The sequence below is a fragment of the Maylandia zebra genome, linkage group LG17, assembly GCF_041146795.1.
Source record: "Maylandia zebra isolate NMK-2024a linkage group LG17, Mzebra_GT3a, whole genome shotgun sequence".
Lineage (NCBI taxonomy): Eukaryota > Metazoa > Chordata > Actinopteri > Cichliformes > Cichlidae > Maylandia > Maylandia zebra.
This window is the reverse complement of record NC_135183.1, coordinates 611,057-632,695: the sequence shown is the minus strand read 5'-3', so window position 1 is coordinate 632,695 and position 21,639 is coordinate 611,057. Positions and strand designations below refer to the sequence as shown.

Below are 21,639 nucleotides of genomic sequence, written 5' to 3'. Positions count from 1 at the left end.
TCTCTGGCTCTCTCCCACAGCGTGTCTTTTGTCCCGCGTCCTTCCCTTCAAACCCAACCGGTCGCAGCAGATGGCCCCGCCCCTCCCTGAGCCTGGTTCTGCCGGAGGTTACTTCCTGGTAAAAGAGTTTTTCCGTCCCACTGTCGCTTGCTCATAGAGGTTGGTCTTTTTGTGGGGTCTTAACCCTGCACTATAAAACATCATGAGGTGTCGTGTGGAACTGCGTGTGGACGAGGTCTCTGAAAACAAAACGTACTGCACCAGTGCAAAGATGACACCAGACCAGCAAAGCAGAGCCTTTGGTATTAATGTGGTCAGCCAGACACTTTTAATTTGAATTTTTTAACAATAATCATAGAACCTGATCGCTGTCAAATGATTTAAGTACACCAAAGAGGCCTGTAGCTCTGCAGAACTCACACCTGCTCTCCCTCCAATTCTGCTGCTCAGAAACAAAATAAAATTAACCTTAAAAAAAAATTAATAATAATAATAATAATAGGGGGGTGGGGGGCATACAGCGTCACTCTTACCAAATGTCACTCTCCCCCTGTGAGTAAGTGCTTGGTGGAAAGAGAGAAAAGGAACAGACAAAAATAGTAATCTCAAGGTTGCTTGTAAAATTACTTATAAATGTAGATAATATTTGTATATAGGTAGATAAAGTTTGGTTGATTTAAGGGGGATAGCAAGAACGTAAAGGTCAATACAATCAGAAGGTCTTAGCTCACTAGCTAGGTCAACAGAGAACCGGTTATACATGCACTAAAGTAAAAGAAGAGAAAATTGAGATCATATCCAAATCTGAAACTACCCAATGAGTCTCTGATGCCAGATTTTTTCTTTTTAAATAAAATGGCTAATTGACATTATTGCACATGAGCAAAAGACAGTAATACTATTAGAGCTCTGTTCATTGACCCGCTTCTCCTCCTCTTCAACAGAGCGTCCTGAAGCACTTCAAAACATTCAGAAACCTGGTGACGTACGATGGTGAGGATGTTTCATCAACAGCGACCAAAACCAAAAAAACCCAAACACTGGATAAAACCTTGATGTGAGGACAGAGGAGACAACCAGCAGAGATGAAGGTACAACACTTACATCATTGTGCTATAATGTACAGTAAATGGCTGCATAAGTGCTTTTTCTTAAGCTTGAAGGAAAAACAACGTATTTATTGTTGAGGCATCATTTAAAGTTGGCCTGTGCTATCCATTCGGGGTGCCCATGTAAAATCCCAAAGGGTGGGAAGCGGGAGAGTAATGTTTGAGGACATAAAAAAATAGCGGTGACGATGTTACCCCTCGGACTCTGTCGTTTCAAAGATCGCTGCTACATTAAAACTGCACGGGATCATGTGCAACATCAGGAAAAGGCTTTGAAGAAGATTCCTCTGCACTCTGCTCCGTCTCGCTTTTTCTTTTTTTGTGTGGGGGGGGTTGTTTTTTTACATGTCCTGCCGCCTCGTTATTGGTGTCGATTGGCAGTGTCCAGGTCCAATAACATGGCAGAGTGATTCAGTAAAAACACCGTAGTTGCAGTGAGGTTATTTAGGGGAGTCACTCTGGAGGAGGCTGACAGTCTGCGTCTCTCAGGGGCTGCGGCGCCCATCGCGCTCACACGGGCCCGTTGACCGACACTTCCTGGGGTGGTGGCGTTTCCTCTCTGTTGGGACGACAAAGGAAACAGTCAGCTGCGTGCAGGAGACACGATGCACGTCCAGCACTACATGTTGTTAGACTGCAGTCTGTCTGCTGCCTCCGTATGGAACAGGCTGCTGCTGCTCCAAGTACAAAGTTTTGCCTCATTGTGTGAGTAGCATTTCCTCGTTTCCCATTTCAACCACAAAGCTGAACCGATAACCCCGAGCTCCACTTCTGAGAGTGGCATCTCCCATTATTCCCCCAAATGCACAAACTTTGACACATTCACCTCCACTAACATGAATGCAGTGCTTTACATTTAGTGTGAATGCAGCAACTAAATATTCTCCTGGTATACAAACATACTTTAACAACTAAACGTACTTAACAAAGATGTGTTTTTAAATCAGAAAGTGTAACCCGAGTTAACTGATTTCATGATTCTATGAAGGCTATGTGTCTGCTTTAGACAACAACATGTTACAAGCAGCAGCAGTGGCCTCTGCAGGCACTCAGCAGACTCCTCCCCCCCGCTGGAGTCTACATGATTCAAAGTGTGCAGCCCACTGCTGAACAGCGTCAGCTCGTCTGTGAGCGACTTGGCTTTCACATATACAATCATGCTGTGTGCTAAAGCATTATTTACTATTGCATATAGCACCATATTTACTGCATTTCTTTGCATTACATGCAAAGAAATGCACTAGGAGCCGTTTCATCTTTCTACCCCTCCTTGAATCGCTACCTTATCGTGGTGGAGGGGTTTGTGTGTCACAGGGATCCCAGGGGCTATGTTGTCTGGGGGCTTTTGCCCCCTGGTAGGGTCTCCCATGGCAAATTGGCCCTGGGTGAGGGACCAGACAAAGAGCGATTCATAAGACCCTTATGAAAAGGACATCGAGGGAACAGTTTACCCTGCCCGGGATAGGGTTACCGGGGCTCCGCCCTGGAGCCAGGCCCGGGGAGGGTGCCCGAGGGCGAGCGTCTGGTGGCCGGGCCTTAGTCCATGGGGCCCGGCCGGGCACAGCCCGAAGAGGAGACATGGGCCCATCCTCCCGCAGGCCCACCACCCGCAGGAGGCGCCATAGGGGTCGGGTGCATTGTGTGCCGGGTGGCGGCCAGGAGCGGAGGCCCTGGCGGACTGACCCCCGGCTGCCAAGACTGGCAATAGGGACATGGAATGTCACCTCTCTGGTGGGGAAGGAGCCTGAGTTAGTGCGTGAGGTTGAGAGGTACCGGCTAGATATAGTCGGGCTCACCTCTACACATGGCTTGGGCTCTGGAACCTGTCTCAGTCTGGAGTTGCCCCTGGTGAGAGGCGGCGGGCTGGGGTGGGTATTCTAATATCCCCTCGGCTTGCTGCCGGTACGTTGGGGTTTTTCCCGGTGGACGAGAGGGTTTGTTCCCTGAACGGGTCCTGACTGTCATCTGCGCTTATGCGCCGAGTGGCAGTTCAGAGTACCCAGCCTTCTTAGAGTCCCTGGGGGGGGGGGGGGGGGGGGGGGGGGGGGGGGGGGGGGTGCTGGAGGGTGCTCCACCTGGAGACTCTGTTGTCCTGCTGGGAGACTTCAATGCTCACGTGGGTAATGACAGCGAGACCTGGAGGGGCGTGATTGGGAGGAACGGCCTCCCTGATCTGAACCCAAGCGGTGCTTTGTTATTGGACTTCTGTGCTAATCACAGTTTGGCCATAACGAACACCCTGTTCGAACATAAGAGTGTCCATAAGTGCACGTGGCACCAGGATGCTCTAGGCCGTAGGTTGATGATCGATTTTGTAATCGTATCAGCAGACCTGCGACCATATGTTCTGGACACTCGGGTAAAGAGAGGGGCTGAGCTGTCAACTGATCACCACCTGGTGGTGAGTTGGATCAGGTGGCGGGGGAGGACGCTGGACAGACCTGGTGCACCTAAACGCGTAGTGAGGGTGTGCTGGGAACGTCTAGCAGAGGCCCCAGTCCGCGAGATCTTCAACGCACACCTCCGGCAGAGCTTCAACAGCATTCTGAGGGAGACCGGGGACATTGAGTCCGAATGGACCATGTTCAGCGTCTCCATTGCCGAAGCTGCTGCATTGAGCTGCGGCCGCAAGGTGGTTGGTGCCTGCCGTGGTGGTAATCCCCGAACCAAATGGTGGACACCAGAGGTGAAGGGAGCCACCAGGCTGAAGAAGGAGTCCTATCGGGCTTGGTTAGCCTGTGGGACTCCGGAGGCAGCCGACAGGTATCGACAGGCCAAGCGGAATGCGGCTCGGGCAGTGGCTGAAGCAAAAACTCGGGTGTGGGAGGAGTTCGGAGAGGCCATGGAAAAAGACTTTCGGACTGCCTCGAAGAGATTCTAGCAAACCGTCAGACGTCTCAGGAGGAGAAAGCGGTGCTCTACCTGCACTGTGTATAGTGCTGGCGGAGCGCTGCTGACGTCGACTGAGAAAATTGTCGGGCGGTGGAAGGAATACTTCGAGGACCTCCTTAATCCCACTGACACGTCTTCCGAGGAGGAAGCAGAGTCTGGGGATGAGGGGAATGACCCGCCAATTTCCGGGGGCGAGGTCACTGAGGCAGTTAAACAACTCCTTGGTGGCAGAGCCCCTGGTGTTGATGAGGTCCGCCCCGAGTTCCTGAAGGCTCTGGACGTTGTAGGGCTGTCCTGGTTGACACGCCTCTGCAATGTTGCGTGGAGATCAGGGGCAGTACCTGTGGCCTGGCAGACCGGGGTGGTGGTCCCCATCTTTAAGAAAGGGGACCGGAGGGTGTGTTCCAACTACAGGGGGATCACACTCCTCAGCCTCCCTGGGAAAGTCTATGCCAGGGTGCTGGAAAGGAGAGTTCGTCCGTTAGTCGAACCTCGGATACAGGAGGAACAATGCGGTTTTCGTCCTGGTCGCGGAACACTGGACCAGCTCTTTATCCTCTCCAGGATACTTGAGGGTGCATGGGAGTTTGACCAACCAGTCTACATGTGTTTTGTGGACTCGGAGAAGGCATTCGACCGTGTCTCTCGGGGTGTCCTGTGGGAGGTGTTGCGGGAATATGGGGTGTCTGGCCCATTGCTACGGGCCATTCGATCCCTATATAACCGTTGCAAGAGCTTGGTTCGCATTGCCGGCAATAAGTCGGACTCGTTCCCGGTGGGTGATGGGCTCCGCCAGGGCTGCCCTTTGTCTCCGGTTCTGTTCATAATTTTTATGGACAGGATTTCTAGGCGCAGCCAAGTGGCGGAGGGCTTTCGCTTTGGTGGCCTCAGAATCTCATCTCTGCTTTTTGCAGATGATGTGGTTCTGTTGGCTTCATCGGGTGAGGGCCTCCAGCTCGCACTGGAACGGTTCGCAGGCGAGTGTGAAGCAGCGGGAATGAGGATCAGCACCTCCAAATCTGAGGCCATGGTTCTCAGCCGGAAAAGGGTGGAGTGCCCACTCTGGGTCGGGGATGAGTTCCTGCCCCAAGTGGAGGAGTTCAAGTATCTCGGGGTCTTGTTCGCGAGTGATGGGAGAAGGGAGCCGGAGATCGACAGACGGATTGGGGCTGCAGCTGCAGTGATGCAGACGCTGCACCGGTCCGTCGTGGTGAAGAGGGAGCTGAGTGTAAAAGCGAAGCTCTCAATTTACCAGTCGATCTACGTCCCTACCCTCACCTATGGCCACGAGCTGTGGGTAGTGACCGAAAGAACGAGATCGCGGATACAAGCGGCAGAAATGAGCTTCCTCCAAAGGGTGGCTGGCCTCTCCCTTAGAGATAGGGTGAGAAGTTCGGCTATCCGGGAGGGGCTCAGAGTAGAGCAGCTGCTGCTCCACATTGAAAGGAGCCAGCTGAGGTGGTTCGGGCATCTGACAAGGATGCCCCCTGGGCGCCTCCTGGGTGAGGTGTTCCAGGCATGTCCCACCGGGAGGAGGCCCCGGGGCAGACCCAGGACACGCTGGAGAGATTATATCTCTCGGCTGGCCTGGGAACGCCTTGGTATTCCCCCGGATAAGCTGGAGGAGGTGGCTGGGGAGAGGGAGGTCTGGGCCTCTTTGCTTAGGCTGCTGCCCCCGCGACCCGGCCCCGGATAAAGCGGATGAAGATGGATGGATGGACCATATTTACTGACCTGCTTTACTTCGTGACTACTGTTGTGCAGCGTCACATTTTCTTAGCAAACCCATGATGCATTGCACTGCAAATGCAGGATAATTGTGCAGTTTTACATACAAAGAAATGCACTAGGAGCCGTTTCATCTTTCTACCAAACTACATCTGCTAACACTGTGCAGAAGGAAGTGTGACGAGAGGCTGATGCTCGAGGCAGCAGGAAGGATGGAAATACTCATGTCTCTCCAGCTGAGCTGACATGCTTATTAATCTGTCTCTCTTCCACAGCATGTCTTTATCCTGTCTTCCTTCTCTCACCCCAACCAATCACAGCAGATGGCCCCGCCCCTCCCTGAGCCTGGTTCTGCTGGAGGTTTCTTCCTGTTAAAAGGGAGTTTTTCCTTCCCACTGTCACCAAAGTGCTGCTCACAGGGGGTCATATGATTGTTGTCTGCATGCATTATTGTAGGGTCTACCTTACAACATAAAGCACCTCGAGGTGCTTTACTTCCTGGCTACTTACTTCCTGTCAGTCTGCGTGTTTACAGGTAGATCCTCAGCAGGCTGCTGCTCTGAAGCTGTAGGAGGATCTGACAGGGAGAGCTTCTCCAGAGACACCGGACACTCCTCACTGCAGAACACACACACACGTATAAATGTAACATTTATTATGCTTTTAGTTGTAAAACCAACCTGGGAGACCAGCAGAGGGAAACAAGCTCAGAACAGCTACGCTCATGGACACTCGTGCAGAATGCATCATTTTTGAACGTGAAGACGGCCAGCTGTCCATTTAGTTTGGAGCATGTGGAAATGAAGGCTGAGTGGTCAGATCCACTAGTGGCATACAAAATGCTCATGATCTGTGTGGAGCTCAGCTGGCTCCGTGTTAACATGACAAACTTTAGCTCCGGGGTGAACTGTACTTAGAAAGGCAAAGCTCAACTGAATGCATGCAGCAATTTCAAATTCCAGCGCGCTCTATAATTACATCAATGTGGTAATTATGTTTCAAATATAGATGTTTGCACACACACAGAGGTTGTGTGTGTGTGCAGCGTGGACAGTCTCAGGACGTTTGTTTTTCGGCGCTCATGCTTTACTCGCCGGATACGTTTCACTGAGCTTTAAACGCCCAACTGCTTTCACTGATATGACACATTCTGAAAGACGTGACGACGCACACCTTTTGAGGTCCGCCGTCTTGTTGCCCGGGGCACTGGCTGTTTCTAAGGTGGGAGGAGCACCAGCATTTTTGTCATCCTCCTCGCTGTCAGAGCCTCCGGAGGAGCTGCTGTCTGAGGCCACGAGTGGAGCCTTTCTTCCTTCTCCTGCTGGACCAGGGGAGGTACTAACATCTGCTGACAGACACGTGCAGAAAAATACTGTTATTACACTTTTCTTCATTTATTGCTCCAATTAAGAACCGGTGTTCCTGAGTTGGACATGAGTTTAGGAGAGGATCTGCCGGCCGGAGCGGTGACGTGCGACTCACCGCTCTTCTCGTGGTTTTGTTTGGCTTGTTTATCGACATCACTGCTGCCCGTTTCCACAGGAGAGCTGCACCTGGGATCTGTCTTTGTACTGTGGGAAACCAGGAAGAGAGCATTGAGCATTGCGTTCCTATGAAAACCGTCACCAGTGCGGTCTGTGTGACTGCTCACCCAGAGAAAGGCTGGAACTCAGTGAAGTTAGCCCAGCCAGTCTGCTGTGTCTCGGTCGCGCTCCCTGCTGAGCTCTCCCACCCGGGGGAGGTTTGGGATGCTGCGTTCTCTCCAGAATCCCTGAAATTTGCTGTCCAGCCAGGACCTGGAGATGACACCAAACACTTTTAAGACCTGAGAGGCTGTTCACAGGTCAGTGCGACATTTGGCTGCATTCCCATCTACCCGAATCTGACGTGTTCTGCTCAGAGTCTTCGTCCTCATCCGATTCAGATGCACGGTCCCGCTCCCGACCTCCGTTTTCCATGCTGCTCCTGGAGCTTCCCTCTGAGGTTTGAGAGACCCCGAACCTGGAAGAAAGGGAGAAGCTCATTAAGTTAAAGGTTTAATGAAACAAATCCACGGCATGCAACAAAGTGCAGTGAGGATGAAACACGGCATCAGCTTGACCTTGTTCTGGATTTAGCTTGAGTTGCATAGTTGATCTCCTTATCGTCCCAGATATCCTCCTCCTCTTCAGCATCATCAAACTGGCGTATCCTCTCTTTGCAGCAGGCTTCAAATGCAGCTGCGTTGGCCTGTGAACAATGAAAGGAGAGCTTTCAGTGGGTTAAACATCGTAACATCGTGGACATATTTATGAAGGAGCGTGTTGTGACTAATTAGCAGTGATGCGGTCCTTTCACTGCACAGCAGAAACACGCAGCTCACGCCCATCACTGGACGAGTTTTAAAGAATCACACACACTTACACTGTTATCATCAGCATCTAGATTGAAGTTTATTTCGGCGATTCTGTCAAACGTAGCGCTGAGGAGGGAGAACACACACAGAAGCAACAACACACACATTACATGTTTGGGACATTTCGATAAACTCTGCGACAGCTCGAGCCGCCTCCTCCTGTGACACCTGGAGGGCCAAACTATCTGAACAAAGACACCAAAGCTATCCTATGTCGCTGTAAGCCAGCAGTCAAACATGCTGGCCGCTGTTGCACTACACACATGATGCCAAAAGAATCCCTGGGAACTACAGATCAGGATGAAAACTCTGAACTCCTTTCCTTAGAAGACTTACTTGATATTTTCATCATGTTCGCTAAACTCCTCGTCGTTGAAGCCAAACTGATCCACAAAGCTGGCAGTCATCTGTTGGATCTGATAGTCTGAGAAAGCCTGTGAAGTTCAAGCACAACTGGTGAGCTCATACTTTTGTTCCTGGTGTCATCGTGAGTGGTGCGGCAGCGTGTTAAGATTTGCTTCTGAGCGCGGCTGCGATACCTGTTGGAGCGACAGGTCGTTGGGGAAGGGGCTCTCCATGTCATCGTCCTCACTGGACGAGTGCATATTGTGAGTGCTTACCTGCAGGACAGAGTGCAGAACAAGCTCAGTGTAACAGCGCTATGAGGTGTGTCAGTGTATTGAATGTACATAGGTCATGTAGGTCAAGACACTTCGGAGTTGTTGCTGCTGATATTTTTTATTTATTCGATAAATCATCTCAAAGCCCAAATTTGCTGAAAAGGTTGTCTGCTCTGCTGTGGGCTGCACGCTCCTGTCCTGATTAACTGCTGCTGCAGGACGCAGAGCTGGACTTAACGTGGGGGAAGAAGAGGAAGAAGAGGAAATGAGACAGCACTGTGCAAAAGTTTTAGGCGGGTGTGGAAAAAATGCTGCAAACACAGAAAGTTTCAGAAATATAAATGACTGTTTATTGGCCCCTAATGTATTCTGCAGCAGGACAACCAGACCAGACAGCCAAAGTGATGAAGAACTATCCTCAGCATAAAGAAGAACAAGTACTGAAGGGATGGTCCGGCCCCCACAGAGCCCTGATCAACATCGAGTGTGTCTGAGATTACATGAAGAGACAGAAGGATGTGCTTAGTTGACTGAGATGTTTGGAACGAGCTACCAGCCGAGTTCCTTCAACAACTGTGTGCACGTGTACGTAGCAGAAGGCAACGGCTGCTCACACCTAGCGATGGGCACCGGTATCGGTTCTGACATAAACGGTAGTAACGGTAGCTTTATTTTCCTGAGATGTCAGACACTTTGGATTCTAGCCAATCATTTTACCTTTGCGAGCGTAGTAGGCGGGGCCAGGTACGTAAGTTCTTTTAGAGCAGAGCTACAGATTAAAAATGCCCAAGGAGGACCGGTCAAATTCTTCACAGCAAAAGATGCAAACTCAGCAGCAACAAGTGCTTTAAGCTGATACTGTCAAAGGAGGTAACACCTCGAATCTGATGAACGCATAGCGGGGGTTTTTAAAGCCGAGAAATGCGCCGTATTTGATAGCTTGCTGCGAGACCTCACACCGAGCACATCTACTGCGGGTGTGGTGCCTGTTATCGGACCCGGAGCAACATCCCCCAAGAACCCGAAGAGGAGAGTCCTGGCCCCTAGCCCTGCCAGTGTAGCAGAAATGATGAGGATGATGATGCAGCAGCAGCCGTTCTTCTCTGCGTGAGTAGCTTAATGTTGTTGGTGTGTAATTTACGTTGAGTAGGCTAACCACGTTATTACATTAATGCATGTAAGGTGAACTAGCAAACATCATCATAGCTACATGCGGCTGTCTTCTTGTTTGATGGCAGATACTCCCTTCACCCTGGCCACAAAGGCTAAAATGACCAAAGAAAAAGAGGGAAACAGCTAAACATGAGAGGTTTAGGACAAAGTTTGTGTTTTCCGTTCTTTAAGCACTGGTTCGAGCACCGTTTAAGCACCAGTTTGGTACTGGTATCGGATAAAACCTAAACGATACCCATCCCTACTCACACCAAACGTTGATGTGATTTAGATTTCTCTTTTGTTCACTCACTGCATTTTGTTGACTGATGAGAATAAATGGTTAACACTCCCAGTTTTGAAAGCATCCCTTGTTTACAGCATTTTCTCACCTGCCTCAGACTTCTGCACAGTGCTGTACCTGCCAGGTATTTGGTGGGAGGGACTCACCAGTTCTACGGTATTCCTCCTGTTAGTTTCTCTCAGGGTCTCGTCCACAAAGCTCTCCCAGCGACCTCTGCAGTCTTCTGGCAGCTCTGCAAAAGCAAACACTGGTCAGTGATTTTCAGTTAAAATGGAAGATTTAATAGTCACACTGGACAACTGTATAAATACCTCTGATGAGGTCAGAGATCTGGGTCTGTACTGGTCCTTTCTCCAGGTTCTGGACCACCATGTTGGCTATTCTAGTCAGGTGACCCATGTTGCCTCTCCTGGTACCACCATCAGCCCTGACAGTCACAGACACAGTTATTACCTTCAACTCAAAGCACTGATTGTAAGAAAAAAAACACAGGAACCTACAGAAGGAAGACTTACTGTATTCTATCGTTCTCCTCCCAGGCATCAAGGATCCTTTGAAGCAGTCGACACTTCTGGAAGAGCTAAGAGTTTAAAACAGCAACATGTGAGCGCTGCGATTCTGTGGAAATGTTTCAATGTCGTGTGATGAGGGCGGGACGTGCATAACCACTTACATGTGCCACGAGCGCACCGTGGATGCAGGTCTGTGGGTCGCTCGTCCCATCCGTTGTCGCGTCCTCCTCTTGCGCCTGAGGGCTGGACGCTGTAGCGCTCTCTTCGTGGTTCTGCAGGCCTAGGCCTGGCCGCTCCTCTGAGGAAGGATGGTTCAGGATAGAGGCCACACACAGCTCCACTTGGAAGTGCAAAAAGTTATTCCAGGAGTATTTGAAGAACAGATCCTACAGGAGGCAGACACAGGATTTCCAGTACGTGCATTTCATTTTAAACATTTTAGCAAGTTACTGAGAAAAAATATGAACAGCTGATTCTGTGCCCTTTAACACGTGCTGGTAATATTGGAGCCTTACCAGTGACCGTGAACCAGTACAGCAGGGCAGGGTTATTTGAACCTGCTTTCACAGATGGGTAAAGAGTGCTTCCCAACCTTTTGACTAACGTCGTACAAATCCCATGCATTTTCCCAAAACACTGTACAATATACAAACGGCATCTTCTAGAAAGGTTAGCCTTACCAGTAGCAGGTCCATGGTGGCCAGGTTACAGAGCTCCTGGCAGATATTGGGTGCATTGGTCTGGAGCAGGGCAGCCACCAGCCGGGCCACATGAAGGCGAGCATTCCCCAGTGGCTGATCTAGAAGGCCAAAGGTCGTCAATATTGCACTTTTCTGAGGAAAGAGTGAAAGTAGCATATGGACATTGTTTTTTAATAATAATAATAATAATAATAATAATAATAATAATGATGTATACTTTATTGATCCCCGTGGGGAAATTACTCTCTGCATTTGACCCATTCACTCAGTGAAGCAGTGGGCAGCCACTAAGCAGGCGCACCGGGGAGCAGTGTGTAGGGACGGTACCTCGCTCAGGCGTACCAGGGGGTAGCCGTTCGGTAGATTCGAACCCCCAACCTTCCGATCACGGGGCAACCACTCTACCTACTGAGCTATCCCTGCCCCAAATCAAGTCAAAACTATAACATGACATTTAACAGCAGCGTCAGCTGTACAATACTGGAAAATGAGACCAGCGCTGAAAAGTGCAGTACCATTACAAACATGCAGCTGAGTGACTCCAGTGTTCAAAGGCTGCACCATGCTCATGCTTACACTCTGACTACACTGCAGTCTTTACCTTGGGGGGATCCTGAAGAAGCTGCTGGAAGTCCTTTAAATGGGGCTCAATGGCATTTAAAATACTGCTGTTGACAGTGTAAGACCTTTCATAACCCTGAGAATACAGATCCATCAGCCCTTCCAACCTGACAGACACAAGCAGAGACAATCAGCATATCAGCTCAGTGACTGTGACGGGTTTTTTCTACTGTCTCGACTGAGAGGCGAGTAAAATACAAATTTACTACATGACGTCACTTAAGAGTCAGGAAGACACCAAAATTAGCACAATTTACATCCTGAATGATTAAGAACTGGAGGGACTCACCCAGACCTCCTGGTCTCCAGTAAGGTAAGTAGCACTTGAGTTCCATTAACGATGGAGGCCTCGCTCCTCTCCCCCTCAAACATGTTCTTGAGAAGCCCCGCCACGCTCTCCTGCCTGGAACACATTTATGCACCATTAACAGGCCAGCTAGCAACAATGTTTTAGCTTCTGATGCAAAAGGAAGCATTTTCAAAAGGCACAAAGTCAACCTCACACACACCCACACAAAATCAAAGCTGCAGTCAAACAGGCTCTGCCAGCAGGTCTGTGTGTACACATGCTACAACCTGAGGTTTTTAATGCCTCTCCATTTCAGGTCAAGAACTAAGCAAACAACAGTCAACAATGACGCTGGTGTGTGGTGTGGACAGAGCAGGAAGAGCAGGCATGAGTGATGTGGGAAAGCTATCCCCAGTTCCTACAGAGAGTTGTACGTTACTACAAACATACAAGCGCTCCGCAGACTTACGATTCTAGCACAGCCAATAGTGGGTCGGCTTCTACGTTCTCCTGCATCTGACTGGCCTGATCTCGGCTAAGGCGGATGATGTCACACAGCGTTTGGGACGCATTTGATTGTCTCTGAAAAATAAATAATCCAATTAAATTATTGGAACCCATCAATAAAAATGATTAGGAAACATCGAGACGACACTCGGCCAGCACAGCGAGCGCTGCACCCACTCACCTCCTCATCTTTGCCAGCATGGATGAGCTCTGTGAGTCTCTGAACCAACGTTTCCTCGTTTAACCACTAGGATTCAAAAGAAACAGATCACTTAAAAGCATGCGACAGGTTCGAGCTTACTCACAGGACATACGAGCCATTTCGGTCGCTTACATGCAGAACATCCTGTCTCAAAGGGGCAGGCTCCACACAACTGATGAGGCGAAGCAGCAGGTCCATCATGGCAGAGGCGTCAATGTGTTTCAGCACCAGACCAATAAAGCCTTCTTTTTTCTTTAAAAAGGTAATAACCTGGAAAATGACACAATGTGAAAGACTGTGGATTTTAACAGACAGCTAATGTCAATCTTAGATTTTCACATTTGAGGGTTTTTATGCTCTCTAGGCATGTTTTCACTGGACTCTTCCTCCGGGACTAGGAACCTTTGGAGGAACAGACTGACTTTCCAAAGTGGGGACGAGCATTTCTATTGAGTCCCAGGAAACTCAGCAGACCCCACAAAACGCCCTGCTCCAGTTGCTATTACTCTCTGAAACTTTGGTGTGTGGAAATGTTCCTAAATGATTCGCTTAATCTGAGAGGAATTCATATCTTGTTTACTAGTTACCTGTTCGGTTTTCCTGGCAATGAGATTGCCGATGGTTTTGCTGAAGAAGCTGGCTAGTAGAGGATTGAGAGGTGGGTCCTGTTCCAGGAAGTGGTAGAGCATCTCGAGGAGAGACTCGTCTCCACCCAGCTTATCGTTTATAATGGAAACATCTGAGGTCAGAAGCTCACAAGCAACATTGGGAAACCTTGCAGAGGGAAAAACACAACAGACTGACGTTAAGATCAGATCTCTGTGTCAAACTAAAGATTTCAAAGTATCACTGCAAGTATGAGTGAAGGAAAAATGAAGGTGATGGGGTTACAGGTTCAACGTGTGTGAGGATTTAATCACAGCAGCAAAACGTGGATATATGCAAAAAGCTGGAAGTTTCTTTTTGCTGCGTTCCTTTCAAACAACAGTGCATATAAACTTCAGCATTTAATCTAAAAATACCAGCGCGTGCATATCAAACAACAACAGCATTTTCCTGGTAAAGTTCATAAATCCTAAATAAATCCTGTGTATGTGGAGAGAGTTAGATTTCTTTATTATGTGACCCATGAGCTGAATTATTAACTGAACAAGTGAGTTAACTGTGGTGCTTGTATCTAATTGACATCAAGGCAAATCAATTCAACTCAGGCTCAACATCTGTCTTTGGAAATAGGTGCATGTTCCACTTCGTGTTCGTCTTGCTCCCAGTCTTCTAATCTAACTCTTAAGTAATGTCTCCACTCTCCCAGCAGTCTCTAAGAGTCAGTGTGGGCTCTCACTTAAAGCGGCTTCGCTCCTCCAGATCAGCAGGTGGCTCTGTGGTGATGAGGCTGACCAGCTCCTGCATGCAGTGGTCCTGGGAAAGGAAGAGGAGCAGCCGACGGTTTTGGGCCTTGCACTCCTGCAGGACGTCATCCTCCTCCATCAGCTCTCTCAGCGTCACGTCCTCCCTGTCCAGCAGCTGGTCAATGTGGGAGGTGGTGTGCAGGTCAAACTTCCAAAACATGGTGGCCGCTGGGAGGGGGGACACAGCCCTGGGCCGACAGAGCGAGGAGAGAGGAGTAGGACAGTTAAGAGTGAAAGGTTGGGATGAGGAAGCAGGGGCTCCAAGCTGACGTAAACAAACAAGAGGATTAGTACAGCACTAGTACTTCTATCCTTTTATACCAAAGACAATGTTCACAGCAACGGTAATATTCTGGGATTAACTTTAATCTGTCCTGTAAACAGCATTCTCTCACGGGCCTAATGTGACTCGGGTGATCAAAGTAAGATCTGGCCAACTGTAGTCACAATGTTGCAATAATGTAGAGCACATCATACAGCCTGCACTGAATTTTTCATAGGTTTATGAGACAGAAACATATGGTCTTGTCAGTGTTCGTGCTAAGCTGCGAGACATCAGGCAGTGTCGATGGCTGCAGAAGTTCAAACCTGGACCGTAACTGACGCTCTAACGTAACATGGAGGTGATATCAGTTAAGACAGAAAACGTTGTCATGATTTAAACGCACATTGGTCCAAGTAAACACAGTCATAGTGTAACTAGAAAAAGACACAAATGCCTGACAGTAAAGTGTTCACACATACCAGTGGATGAAATGTGGATATCTTTAATCAGACCTCCCCCACGGGCAGGCAGGCATTTGTGTTTGTGCAGACGACAGAGAGTGTGGCGAGGCCTGGCATTTATCAGCATGGGTCTCCTTTTAAAACGCGGGCCTCTTTAGGAGACGGGTCGCTGAGAGGCTCACCATACCCTGCACAACATGAAGGTTGATTATTAACTGACAAAAGGTACCAGGAGTCAATTCTTTTAGTAATCAGGTAACCTATTGCTTATTACATCCATTAATTGGATAAGAAATACTTTTGTCTTATTAATGAGAAATAATACATAATAATAATTTACATCATGTATCGTGTTCAAAAGACAAAAAACCCCACTGTAGTTTTTTATAATGGAAACCAAAGTTTTTAATATTCTGACTGCACACAACGTCTGCGCAGGCAGGTAAGCGCTCGCACTGCACGCACCTGCCATAAAAAACTTATTCTCTTTAAAGAATAAATAATCAAAAGTACAGTAAGTAAGTCACACAAACTACTGAAACCTAAGGCACGAAGTAAAACTGCCTCTACCCTTCTTGGAGGGCATTTTGTGTAAGTGGGCTAGTGAATGAGTGTGCATGTGTGAAAGAAACACATGCAATGAAGAAAAGCAAGAATATCAGGATTCTCTGAGGTTTGCCCCGACGTTGGATGCAACATTTCCTGCTCTAAAAAAACAGACGTTCTGATGGCGTTTTCGCACCTTGAGCAACTGTTGTTGGCTCTATATAAATAAAATACAACTGAACGGTAAAAATGTTAATGACTGATGTTAACACATCATAGAACATATTAACTTCAGTGTCCTGCCTAAAAGACCCAAGTCAGTCACCCATGTGTACTTTTACTGTCTTAGAAAAAAACAAATATATATGTAATACAATATGTTTCACTGAAGCCTTGACATAAATATGGTCTAGTACACCCCTTGCCCCCCTTTATACTCACTCCTTCTTGTTACAGGTATCACTGCCATATAAAGCAGGGCGGTTGGTAACAAGCTGCCTGAATTAAACATCATATCAGACTAATTTAACGGTTCATCTGCATATTTTATTTTGACTGCGTAAAACAAATTGTGGCGTCTGGCAGCAGCTACAAAGTTAGCCTTTCTTCACGTTGGAGCTTCCTGAAAGTGTTTTTTCACTCAAAACTGACTTTTTCCAAGTAAAGACGTTTCTCAATATAAACACGAGACATTATTTATTTGAACTGAAGAAGTGAGTTACCGTATCTCTTTTGCTTTTGACCAGTGAGAATTACAATTAAGTTTATTAGATACTTATGTTAGCTAAAATATTGCTGTATAAAGTTGTTATTACGTTCAACTTCTGAGAGAAAATGACTAATATTTAAACTAAAATGAATCCTATATTATCACCAAGAGTAAAAAGAAGGCTTTAAGCTTTACGTTGAGCATAAATAGTGATTTATATCAATACCAACTGACAGGGAACAGCGTGAGATATTGTTATAAGATTATTTTCCATCTCGCCCAGCTCTACTTGTACCACAGTTGACCTCGTTATTTGAAGACTTCTCCATGGCTATCTGGCAATCCACCACTTTGACTTTCTATATATGACAGGGTAACACCTTGTACAAATGCTATGTGCAAGCTCATTACTCTACACATTGACTGCTTAGGTCAACTTCCCCCTCTTCTCTGGTGTAACAGCTCAATGTAACATATTGTTAGAATCCGTTAAAAAAGAGAAAAGTAATAATAAAGTACAAAATGCTTTTGTGACCAGGCTGTTTGTTTTGTTTTTCCCCCATGCAGTTACTGTGGTAGCTAATCTAGACAACCTAACACACCAGCAGAGACACGAAACAGCTACATCTGCTGACTTTGTCAAAGCCAAAGTGTCTCAGCGGGCAGTGCAACAGATCTAACTGTTGACCATGGAAGTAAAACTACAGGAGGAAATCAAAGTGCTTCCCCTTTTTTCTTTTCCCATTTTCCTGAGGAGGATCTTTGCACATGCAGCAGCAGCGTCCATCTGGCATGCATTTACAGAGTACACAAGCGCAATAATAACCCGCTGAATGCTCCCTGTGGACACCGAGCAGGAAAGCAAATGCTTGACTTTACATCCAAAATAGAACAAACCAGAGGCAACCTCAACAAAAACAGTCTTCTGGCACATGTAAGAGATGATGGAAAAAAAAGGAACAATGGCACACAAAGGGCACACATGTGGATAATGCGAGCCAACAGCAGCCTGTAATTAGGAGAGTTAAAAAAAGCTGTACAATCAAGCGAAAGGGAATCCCACCTGTCTGTTGCCATGAACTCTCCTTTTACTCACTGTGAATGTAAATAACAGTCCAGCTGATAGCGAACCAGTGTTCACTGGGTTGTACTAGAAACCTTGTGACACCAGCTACCAAATGATTAACCAATCCGCACACTTCAGAGGGCAAACAGAAGCTGCAGTTTTTGCAGTTTGCTGCTTAATTGCATTTTAAAGCACTGAAGCTGTAAAAAATGTTTTACGTTGACCAGACATATCTAAGACAGGCGATGGTCCCAAAATATTTTAAGTTAACATTATGGAGTACCTTTGTCAGCCATCAACCATGATATGGCTTCAGACTTTGATCACATGATGGGGATTTGGTAACGCGTCACACTTTATAAACTGTTGTAACTGAAGTGATTTCTTAAGATTGTTTGACAATAAGAGACACTGGTGTGTAACTGAAGACATGTAAGCTGAGCTTCCACAGCACTGGCATGATCAACATGCACATCAACTGACTGACGGTGGGGGCTCAGATTTCTGTTTACTTTAACTCCAGAGGAGGGCACAAATGCCCAAATGATACCAGACTAACATGGGATCGATGCTACAGCACATACACTGCTGAAGTCACCAGTAACTCCAACATGAAAGATAAAACTACCACTTCACCTACAGAGTGTGTAGTTACTTCCAGCTCAGTAAGTCTGCGTTGCTGGCCTCAGCCGACTCCGAACACCCCTAAAGTAACGTTGGCTCTTTAGTTACCGAGCTATAAAAAACACATGCAGCATTTAAAGAGACGTATCGGTCAGAAAATGAGTTCTGTTAACGTCGACGGGACTAAAAACATTAACAGTTAACGACTATGTTACATTAACATCGATTAAGTAATCCAACAGCCATTACTGAGTCCTTGTGCGAAGTTAGCCGATAGACCAGCACTGGTATCTCGATCAGTGTTAATTCACGATATTTAGACACCAACTTCTAAAGTTGGGGAACAACTCAGCTAAGGTTAGTTCCTCCTTTTCTCTGATTAGCACATAAGCTAATTAGCTACCAACGGTTAACGTGTACTGAGCGGCCAACTTAAATAGCTCTCTAACTTGGGTTTAACTTTGTCGCTGCTGCAGCAGCAGGGTTAAGATTAGCTCTACGCTCAAACTCACGATAAGAATTCCCGGTTAAAACGTACCTTTGGTTGAATGTCCGCTGCGAGTAATTCCGTGTGATCCGAGTTGTTGCTGTTTTTCGTTAAGCAGCCAGCTACTAAATCACTAGCTGTCCAGCTACTGTTAGCTAGCCGTATGAGCTAACATACGTTAGCCTGTGAGCGAATAGTGATTTGTTTTGAAGAAGGGGTCAGTCTGCGACAGCACAGACCTCCGTTAGCTAGCTCAACTTAGCTAACGATAGTCAAATGTGGCTAAGAAGACTACAAAATAAACTGTTCCCCCGCGTGAATGACTACGTGGTGTTAATAACAATCCGAGTTATTTCAAATGCAAAGTGTATGATACGTACTCGCACACAAAGTAATTCAAACGCGGGGCTAAGTTTAGCACGCAAAGCAGGAAAAACTCAGTCATATTTTTCGAATCAAAATGGCGACATGGTTGCGGGCACGCGCGTCGGGGACGTGCCTCGACTTGAGACCGTGCACCGAGCTCTCCAAAACATCTTAAAGCGCTGAGTGATGCAACGCTGCTATCACACATCAAACTGTCCTCGTTTTCACATGAGATACATATTATTTCAAAACCTGCAGCTATAAACCTGCTGTCTGAAGAGTGCCGTTTATATTTAATTGCATTTTAACTAATAAACATTTACAGGCAAGATCATTCTGTAATTTTAAAACAATCGGTGGAAAATGCACAATAAAGACTTGACACCAGTCGGGTTTTCTGCTTTGTAGTGTACCATGGCTGCAGTTCGGAGTCTCACTTCGTTTATTTACGTTTTGCTTCCAGTGCACCTGAGACATGCACAATGGCACTGTTAGATTTACCTCCCAAGAAATCAACATTATCGAAGCAGCCTGAGACTATCTTGTTAGAGAATGGAACAAAAAGTGGCCAACATTCACAGAAGAGTGCTTTTCCTTTATTTTAATGACATGGACTAATTATGTCTGAAATAAAATAAGATCCATGATCTTCCTGGACAAGAAAACTGCTTAAAAGAGCAACAGCCTGTGCTGAAGAAGGTGCTCATACCTGATACTGACTTGCAAGGTTTTCAGAATTGTACAATCTGTACTCTCTACTACTTTCATTTTACACAGCATGTGTCTGGCCCCACACATGCCAAAGGACACACACCTCGTTTTTTCTTTAGGCTTAACCATTGACTTTATCTGAGTGTCCTTACCTGAGCTGGTCAAATTAGTTGATTCAATGAACCCGTCCTCCTGCCCTCTTGATGTTTTATCTGGACCTTTGTTTAGAAAGGTCTTTCAGTCCACTGGTCCTAGTGTGCTTACAATCATCAACGCCTCTCTGCTTTCTGGTCAGGTGCCTGTTTTTTGTAAAAGTGCTGTTAAAAACCCCGAACTTGATGCTTCTCCGTTTATCAACTATAGACCTATCTCAAAATTACCATTTATCGCCAAGATTTTAGAGAATGTTGTGGCCAAGCAACTCACAGCGGTTCTTGATCAACATAACATTCTTGATCATTTCCAATCTGGTTTACGTAGAGCTCATTCCACTGAAACTGCACTTCTTAGAGTGTCCAGTGATATACTGATGAATTATGATGCTGAGTGCACTGCTCTACTGTTGTTGGACCCGACCTCTGCCTTCGATACTGTCGACCATCATATTCTGTTAGATAGATTAAAACACTGGGTGGGTATATCAGGAACGGCCTTGGAGTGGTTTAAATCTATGTGATCCTTCTCTGTGGCTTCCTCCAAGCTCAGGTCCTCTCTCACCTCTCTTGGTGTGCCACAGGTTCTGTCCTGGGACCTGTACTGTTTTTGTTATATTTACTCCCTCTTCAGGAACTTCTCAGCACTTTTAAGGACATTTCGTATCATTGCTATGCAGATGATTTTCAGCTATATATCTGCTTTAAGCCACATGATGTTTCTAAACTTCTAATCTTGCAGAGATGCTTAGATTCTATCAGAGGTTGGAATGCAGAAGATTATCTTCAACTTAATGCTGAGAAATCTGAAGTCCTTGTCTTTGCTCCTGATAAATTTGTACCTTTGGTATTAAAACATTTAGGCCCCCTCGCTTTTGTTTAATCTTCTATTAGGAAGATTGGTGTTACAGCTCTGTCCTTGGATATTCATGTTAAGCAGATTCATGCCTCCTTGGAACGTGTGCAGGGTGTTCAAAATGCTGCTGCAAGGCTGTTGACCAAGGCTTCCAGTTTCCCCATAATATAATCCTGACCCTCAGGACTGCATGGACTGGCTCCAATTTACAGCAGTGATCTTCCTCATCCTGATATTCCCAGCAGGTCCCTGAGGGCTTGCTGGTTGTCCAGCACACTAGATTAAAAACAAAAGGTGACAGAGCTTTTGTTTCTGTGGCTCCCAGACTCTGGGACTCTCTTCCACTCAGATCTGTAGACTCTGTCAGTTCTTTTAAAAAACAGTTAAAACCCTTCTTTTTAAACTTGCCTTTGGTTGATGTTGTTTTATGTTCTAGCTTCTGTGAAACACTTTGTGATTTTATCTTGAAAGGTGCTATACAAATACAATTTTACTTACTTTTATTTTACTTACTAGCAAAATAAAACCCATATGGGCAGACTCAGGACTTTTGCCTGAGTGTGCAGCAGTTTACAATGAAAGTCAAAATGCAACCTTCTTTCTGTGTTTGATGACATTCATTTTAGACAAAGTATGTATTAGAAACTCTATGAAACAATGTGAATTAGTTCAGCTGTGAAACAAGCTTCATTCTAAGTAAATATGCATGGATAGCACATGTTGGATGATCTAACAAGTGTTTAAACTATGGCAGCAGATATTTTTTTATTAAGGATACATCCATCCATCTTCATCCGCTTTGTCCGGGGCCGGGTCGCGGGGGCAGCAGCCTAAGCAAAGGATACAATTAGCTTTTTTTTTCTGCTAAAACAATGTAAATAGTGGATAAATAATAACCTGAACTTTACAGCAACATGTTTATGAAATATGATAGAAAGTCCAAGCCTTCAGATTT

At 46.6% G+C, this 21,639-nt stretch overlaps 1 protein-coding gene across 4 annotated transcripts; it reads right to left on the bottom strand.

Annotated features, from left to right (window-relative positions):
- Positions 1 to 295: 295 nt before the first annotated feature.
- ppp6r2a (protein phosphatase 6, regulatory subunit 2a) lies at positions 296 to 21,496 on the bottom strand. 4 transcript variants are annotated; one of them, XM_076875887.1, is made up of 24 exons: positions 19,829 to 21,496; positions 15,186 to 15,355; positions 14,375 to 14,629; positions 13,620 to 13,806; positions 13,165 to 13,302; positions 13,012 to 13,077; positions 12,793 to 12,905; positions 12,324 to 12,437; positions 12,015 to 12,141; positions 11,393 to 11,545; positions 10,874 to 11,098; positions 10,716 to 10,780; positions 10,512 to 10,627; positions 10,347 to 10,432; positions 8,664 to 8,744; positions 8,461 to 8,558; positions 8,133 to 8,190; positions 7,831 to 7,958; positions 7,606 to 7,730; positions 7,381 to 7,525; positions 7,212 to 7,300; positions 6,903 to 7,077; positions 6,240 to 6,347; positions 296 to 1,668 (listed from the first exon to the last, which is right to left on the bottom strand). In XM_076875887.1, exons 3-24 carry the CDS (start codon positions 14,599 to 14,601, stop codon positions 1,620 to 1,622), a joined length of 2,673 nt encoding a protein of 890 aa, XP_076732002.1. In that variant the 5' UTR covers positions 14,602 to 14,629; positions 15,186 to 15,355; positions 19,829 to 21,496; the 3' UTR covers positions 296 to 1,619. The 4 variants fall into 4 exon arrangements, with proteins under 4 accessions (XP_076732002.1, XP_076732001.1, XP_004575300.1 ...); XM_076875886.1 differs by lacking the exon at positions 19,829 to 21,496 and adding an exon at positions 18,651 to 19,107; XM_004575243.6 differs by lacking the exon at positions 19,829 to 21,496 and adding an exon at positions 18,651 to 19,106 and having other exon boundaries at positions 6,903 to 7,074.
- Between the last annotated feature and the right edge of the window lie 143 nt (positions 21,497 to 21,639).

Excerpts from the sequence above, each read along its gene's own strand:
- ppp6r2a (XM_076875887.1), bottom strand. The coding sequence starts at position 14,601 with ATGTTTTGGAAGTTTGACCTGCACACCACCTCCCACATTGACCAGCTG. Across the intron at positions 12,438-12,792 it reads CTATTGGCTGTGCTAGAATC|GCAGGAGAGCGTGGCGGGGC; the intron begins GTAAGTCTGCGG and ends AATGTGTTCCAG. Across the intron at positions 7,078-7,211 it reads ACAAAACCACGAGAAGAGCG|CAGATGTTAGTACCTCCCCT; the intron begins GTGAGTCGCACG and ends CGTGTCTGTCAG.